Raw genomic sequence first — 6,582 nt, 5'->3', positions numbered from 1 at the left:
ATGTGTTATCACGTTGTCTTTCCTTCCTTTCTCCTTTGTTCATTTCTCGCTTTGATTGTTAAAATTCACACTTGTAAATTTCACTGTTGTTGCTCTTAGTGTTATTTCTGTAACTTAGATTTTCTATAATAGTTCAATTTTTGTTTCAGTGTCCTTTAGTACAACGACGATTCCTGATGAGTGTTGTACGAAAACTTGTTTGAATCCATATATTTTTTCCCTACACCATTTCTTCATATTTTCATCGTTTTATTGCACATCGTCTCCACCGTTTTTACATTGCATGAATAAAGTACACAAATGTCGGTTCAGCTAGTTTTATTGATTGCGGTTATCAAATTATTGTCTCCTCGCCGTGTGTTTAAATGCATGTATATTATTTTAATTAAAATAAAGATAGAAATATTGACGATACTTTTCCAGACGTTTCGTTGTTCTGAACAACATCGTCAGTGGATCTCTGTTGTTGTTAGCTACTTGCTAGGCCGTGGTGTTGGTCGTGGCGTTGGTCATGGTGTTGGTCGTGGCGTTGGTCGTGGTGTTGGTTGAGGGGTGGTATCCTACAAGCCCACTTTTATCGATCTTTCACGCGAAACTAAAGTTTCTTTTTTGCAGTTAGTGGGCCGAGGAGATCTTTAGCCTATTTTGAAAAACTAAATAATAGTGTTGATAGCTGTAACATCCAGTCTAGATGTCAAGACAATTTTTTTTGCTCAGAGGGCTGGGTGGGGAGGTCATAAGTTCATAAGTAATTCTCTCCTGACTAAAGTTTTTCATTCCATGGAAATTATCAATAATGCCGGATGGCCTCTGTAAGTGACAAAGATGAGGGAATATGGAGCAAGACCAAGGGAGTTGCTGCAAATCGTAACGATTTTACAATCTAAGAAAAATCTAGAGAGTTGATCCATTCCGTGACAGTTGTTTGCATGTTAGCATCCAGTTTGTTGGAGAACTCGGCCCCGCTGTGCAACTTCAGCTTCCACTTGTTCTGAACGCGAGCAGCTGCGCTAGACACCATCTTGGAGAACGCGGTCTGGTCAACTTGACGATCAATCTCGGAGTTGTAGAGCAGCGTGGGACGATCCCGCAGTGCCACGAGCAGGTCGTCGTAATCGTACGCCAACTCCTCGGCCTCACGACCCTGAAACCAGCCGAGACGCGGCAGCAGCGCGTGCCACTCGTACAGACGTGCATTGCCGCCAGTTTCGCGAGCCAGCGCTTGCTGTTTCCACGGTGATATGCCAGTGCAGGCCGCCACGGCTGCTATTCGTGTGTCCAGGACGGCGCTGTGAAGTGCTACGATGGCTCCCATGGCATACCCGACCACCGTGACACGCTCCACTCGTGGCACCGTCGTCGCCAAATAGAGAGCGCTGAGTGGCTCGCCATCCGGGCAGTCGGCTGCATCACGCGGCGAGAGTAGCGCGTCCACTGCTGATTGGACGTCCTGGATCATGTGACCGAGCAACGACCAGTTTGGCCAGCGGGAATAGAACTCGGACAGGCGCCCCTCGCGGAGTCGTCGACCGAAGCCGATCTGATCAAAGGCCAGCACGACGGCGTTACTCTGTTGTGCCAGCCGCCAGGGCATGCGGTGCGGGGCTTTCGGATAGCTCTCCGTGTATCCTTGCTGGTAGGAGTACGGATGGAGCCACACGATACCCGGCAGAGGGGCGGACTTTGCGCTGGCGTTTGCCGGGAAGTAGAGTGTGCCTATGAGGGCGCGGCCGAATGATATCGTCATCTTCGCCGTTCCTTCAAAGACTGTGTGGAGCTCGTTCTGGCGGTATAGCATCTCCTCCACGTACGGCTGGTAGCTGACAGAGTAGGACCCTGCCGGACTCCACGCTAGACCCACAGGCTGGTCGGCGATGCCGGTCATCCAGTTGACGCGATCGATCAGTGCTGCGCTGGCTGGCGGCGGGGATGCCGTGTGCATTGTGGTCTCACTGCTATTCCACTCTGTCCAGTTGAAGGCATGAATCAACTGCTCGGGAAACACATCGTTCACACCGCGATGAGCCGCTGGGTATCTTCCAAAGCTTAAGTCAAACCAGTCGAAGTAACTGTCCAGCATCTCGAAACCATGGTGACCGCCGGGACGCCAGCGAATTCGTATGTTATCCGGCTTGCCGAGAAACTTGTAGGATTTCTTTCCTGCGAGGTAGGCGCGCTCGACGGCAAACGACGGATCACACGGGTCGTTAAACGCCGTTTGGCTGAGGAACGAGCGCGGCGCTATCAGGCCGAGCAGAGCGTGGGAATCGATCGGCACGCTGTTCTCAAAGCCACTGAGGTTCATCACGCTAGGCAGCCACCAGCAGCATTTGCCCGACTTTGGTCGCGGGTCTGTCGGGTTGCGCGTGCACGAGCAGTTTACGCCGGGCGGTGCATTCGGCCACGTACCATACGGATCCTCGCTGAACGTATACGCCGAGGTGAATCGGTACGGCGACATGGCCGGAGCTCCGGATGACGAGTCAATGACGGCGGTGATGCGCTGATCAAACGCCGCCGCTATCATGCTCTGTTTGCCGTTGCGGCTGTGACCTGTTATGGCAATGTGAGCGTGCTCAATCCACGCACACGTCATCACGTAGTCGACCACGCGACTAGCAAGCCAGGCGCGCCGGGCGATCAGACCCCACGTGGCGGCCGGGTAGGCCATGCGAAACACGTCCGTCTGATCGTTGGAATCGGCGCCGGGATAGACGAACGCCGCGTAGCCCCGCGACACCCCCACGCTCGCCCACTTGCGGTGATTTGTCTGAGTCATGAATGCAGGACACGGGGTGGAGTTAGTACAGTGTTCCGGCACCAGTATCTCCACCACAATCTGTGCCTGCGGATGGGTGTTGAATGTAAGGCGTGCGTGATAGCGAGCAACTCCGCGATTGCGAGACACGTTGACTAATTCGCTGCTGAGGAGCTCGGGTGGGGGTTCAGTCGGAAACGATCTGAAGCGGCATACGGGTGTATGTGCACAAAATATGCATTCAGGCACATACACGCACATGCACACACATACACATACATACGCACACGGACATACACACACATGCACACATACACACACACACACATGCACACACACACACACACACACACACACACACACACACACACACACACACACACACACACACACACACACACACACACATGGACACACAGACGGGTGTACAGTCAACTTCGCTAATAACGACTGCGGATATAACGACAATTCGCGAAAAACGACAGAATTTCCATGCCCAGAGCAAAGTCTCATCCAACTGTAATATATATAATGAGACTTCGGGTATAACGACACTTTTCTGATGCCCCGTCGAGTGTCGTTATAAGCGAAGTTGATTGTAGTCAGTGCGCCGAGAGTACTCGTATGCCGTGAAGGCAAAGCGTACTAACACAATACTGCAACAGTGAAGCAAGCCTAGTCAATCTAGGTTCATCTTGTGACCAGACAAGACCATGTGACGCTTACAGATACCAGCACGAACATTTCACCAGCCACTCTCCTCAACAGCAAAACTCCTGAAAAGTCTTGTTTTCTTCCTTATGAAGATGATGAAGAGTCATCAGAAGACAAGCAGGTATTGAATGAATCGCGGATTCGCATCAGGACAGTCGTAAATTTAGTACGCGGTACTGTCTGTACACAATCAGGTACATGTACGATGTGCTAACGTCATGCATGTGCGAATTCCGTTTGCTAATCCTTCTCATGACGCGGATTCCGTCACCGAGTTTGACTTCCCTTGGAATGTGAACACGGACGCGAATGTCGTCTTCCTAAACCTCCCTAATACTACTAGTACAATCATGTTACTGTTACAGTGTTGCTCAATGGAATCTAGTCGTTGCAACACTCAAGTACTCGCCGGGCGTTGCGCAGCCCTAGACCTGCGAACACTGGGCTGCGAAATGGTGCAAGGCGCAAACTAGAGTGACGCGACTGGATTTCATAGAGCAGCACTATACGATGTGCAGTTTTGCTCAATGAAATCCATGTACAGTGCTGCTCAATGAAATCCATGTACAGTGCTGCTCTATGAAATCCAGTCGGGTCACTCAAGTTTGCGCCGTGCACCATTTCGCAGCCCAGTGTTCACAGGTCTAGGGCTGCGCAACGCCCGGCGCGTACTTGAGTGACGCGACGACTAGATTTCATTGAGCAGGACTGTAGATCGGTCTACAGTACAGTCATGTACCCCCCTCCCCCCCCCCCCCCGGGGTGGGGGATTGGGGGGGGGGGGGGGCAGGAGGGTGTAAGGGTAAGTGTAAAGTGCGAATGATCGACTAACCCGTAGTAATGTTCCGTAAGCAGCCGGCCCATCTCCGCCCGTCTCTCCTGCCAGTCCGCTAGCGTCTTGACCGCCGTGCCATTGGCGAACTCCAACAGTGGTGGCAAGTCAGCCATTCCTGCATGGCCCAGTGTAGCGGCACCAGCTTCATCCTCACTGCTGCTAGCGTGCACATCGACAACAGGTTCATCTATCTGACGGAAGTTTGCAGCTGCTTGCGTGGAGAAAACTAGCAAGCCCAGTATCGCGACCGCGGTGATAAGCGGAGCCGCTGTGTACAATGGCTTTGGACCCATGCCCAGTGATGCGACAGCTCCAGATGGTTTGGCTATCCTATCTCCTGCCTTCTCACACTCAACTAATGTTTACTTCGTCGCTAGCTCTGAGTCGCTCAGTCAATGAACAATGTACACTCATGTATTGCCTCCGACTCCGTGGCACTTTCTTTTCGTTGCCTGCTTCAACAAATAATCGCAGTCACTGGGTGTCCTCTCAGTCTCTGTGACTGAGTGTGAGTCCTCCTCAATTCATCATCAGGATCAAGTCATTGAATGACAATGATGAATACAGTGCATTGCTGAAAATAATGTGGCTTACGGTGGCGAAAAATAATTTATGTTTTCCCGATGGCATTCCGTTTTCCGACATTTGACGCCGGCATACGTATACGTAGTGATAGCTCTGGGCATATGGCACGCGCACGGCTGCGGAAGACGGGACAGCATGGTTATCGACAACGAGCCTCAGAATGTTAGTCTTTTAGGGCGCGTTCGAATCATCTTCATCAACTGTTCGAACAAATAATTTAATTCCTAAAAGATATTAGTTGAAGTGTCCCAATAGAACTGTTTCTCTCATTTTAGAGTTTTTCGGTGGAATTGTCATGGCGACAAAGACATCCCAGCACACGAAGCACAGAAGCCATTCGGAGGATTAGCAAGACGAACGCGTTCGCAAACATTTTTCAGTTCGCGGATTGCGAACTTTCGCATTTTTCGTTCGGAAAAGTAGTCGGAACACGAATCGCGGATTCGTGTCAGGGCAGTCATAAATTACCACGCTGTACTGTCTGTACACAATGTACGTCGTGTCAACGTCATGCATGTGCGAATTCTGTTTGCTAATCCTTCTCATAACGCGAATTCCGTCACTGAGTTCGACTTTCCTTGGAGAGCGAACGCGAACGCGAATTTCGTCTTGCTAATTATTAAAATTGTTTCGACTAGGCCTTTCATTGTATCCTTCTATACACCTGTGACATTGAACAATGTTTAACTCCAGGAACGCAGCTGAGCAGCTTTGCAGACGACACCACACTCTACAGCTTAGTACAGCCAACTGACGATCTCCAACAGTCCACCGCCTCCCTCCAAGGGTCCCTCAACAGTCTTGAGGAGTGGGGCCGCAAGTGGCGTATCTGTTTTGAGCCAGCCAAGACACAGCGCATGACTCTACATCGCAAGCACGTTCCCCCCTGCACTCCACCAGTCACCTTTGGAGGTGAAGCACTCCAGGAGACAGATACCCTGAAGCTGCTGGGAGTCATGCTCGACCCTACTCTCTCCTACAGAGCGCACACTCGCAGTGTTGCACTGCGCGCCTCCCAAAGGCTGGGTTTCCTACGAAAGGCAGCACCCATCCTGGACGACCATGGTCGAGTGACGGTCTACAAGGGATTCGTGCGACCCCTACTTGAATATGCCCCACTGGCCTGGTCGAGCGCAGCCGCAACTAACATGGCCCAGCTGGACAAGGTTCAGCAACGTGCCCTGCATTTCCTGGGACCTGGAACCATCCTCCAAAGTCTTCAGCTTCGTCGGATGGTGGCAGCCCTGTCATACTTGTTCAAGCTGCACTACATTCCAGGGCCTCCCCAGGTAAAGGCCATGCTGCCACCAACCAAGCCCCCTGCCGTAGCTAGCATGTGCACACGGCAAAAACGTCAGACGCACCATGCCTTTCAGCTGAAGTGGACACCCCCTCGCACAGCCCCTGACTACCTCCTGCGATCCTTCCCCTTCCTCGCCATCACACCCTGGAACAACCTGCCTGCGGACCTCCTGCTTCACGAGCCTCATTCAAGACGCCTCCAAACCTTCAAGGTCAACGTATGTAAGGATCTAATCCGAAAGAGATGGCTGTGGTCCACACAGTATCTGTGACGATGATATTGAGATTTGAGACCCATTTAGTATTTACCTCTCTACTACTACTTGCTTGTTATGATTATTGTTCTCTTTCTTCATTTTCCCTTCTGGTTTAGTCATTACACGTATTT

At 51.3% G+C, this 6,582-nt stretch overlaps 1 protein-coding gene across 1 annotated transcript; it reads right to left on the bottom strand.

Moving 5' to 3' along the window:
- Positions 1–686: 686 nt before the first annotated feature.
- LOC135828146 (uncharacterized) lies at positions 687–4,859 on the bottom strand. Its single transcript, XM_065340586.1, has 2 exons — positions 4,305–4,859; positions 687–2,960 (listed from the first exon to the last, which is right to left on the bottom strand). Exons 1-2 carry the CDS (start codon positions 4,598–4,600, stop codon positions 884–886), a joined length of 2,373 nt encoding a protein of 790 aa, XP_065196658.1. The 5' UTR covers positions 4,601–4,859; the 3' UTR covers positions 687–883.
- Between the last annotated feature and the right edge of the window lie 1,723 nt (positions 4,860–6,582).

The sequence above is a fragment of the Sycon ciliatum genome, chromosome 12 (genome assembly GCF_964019385.1).
Source record: "Sycon ciliatum chromosome 12, ocSycCili1.1, whole genome shotgun sequence".
Classification (NCBI taxonomy): Eukaryota; Metazoa; Porifera; class Calcarea; order Leucosolenida; family Sycettidae; genus Sycon; species Sycon ciliatum.
This window is presented reverse-complemented; position numbering and strand designations above follow the sequence as displayed.

Coding starts and splice junctions, on each gene's coding strand:
- LOC135828146 (XM_065340586.1), bottom strand. CDS start 4,600: ATGGGTCCAAAGCCATTGTACACAGCGGCTCCGCTTATCACCGCGGTC. Junction 2,961..4,304: donor CTTACGGAACATTACTACGG/GTTAGTCGATCA, acceptor ATGCCGCTTCAG/ATCGTTTCCGACTGAACCCC.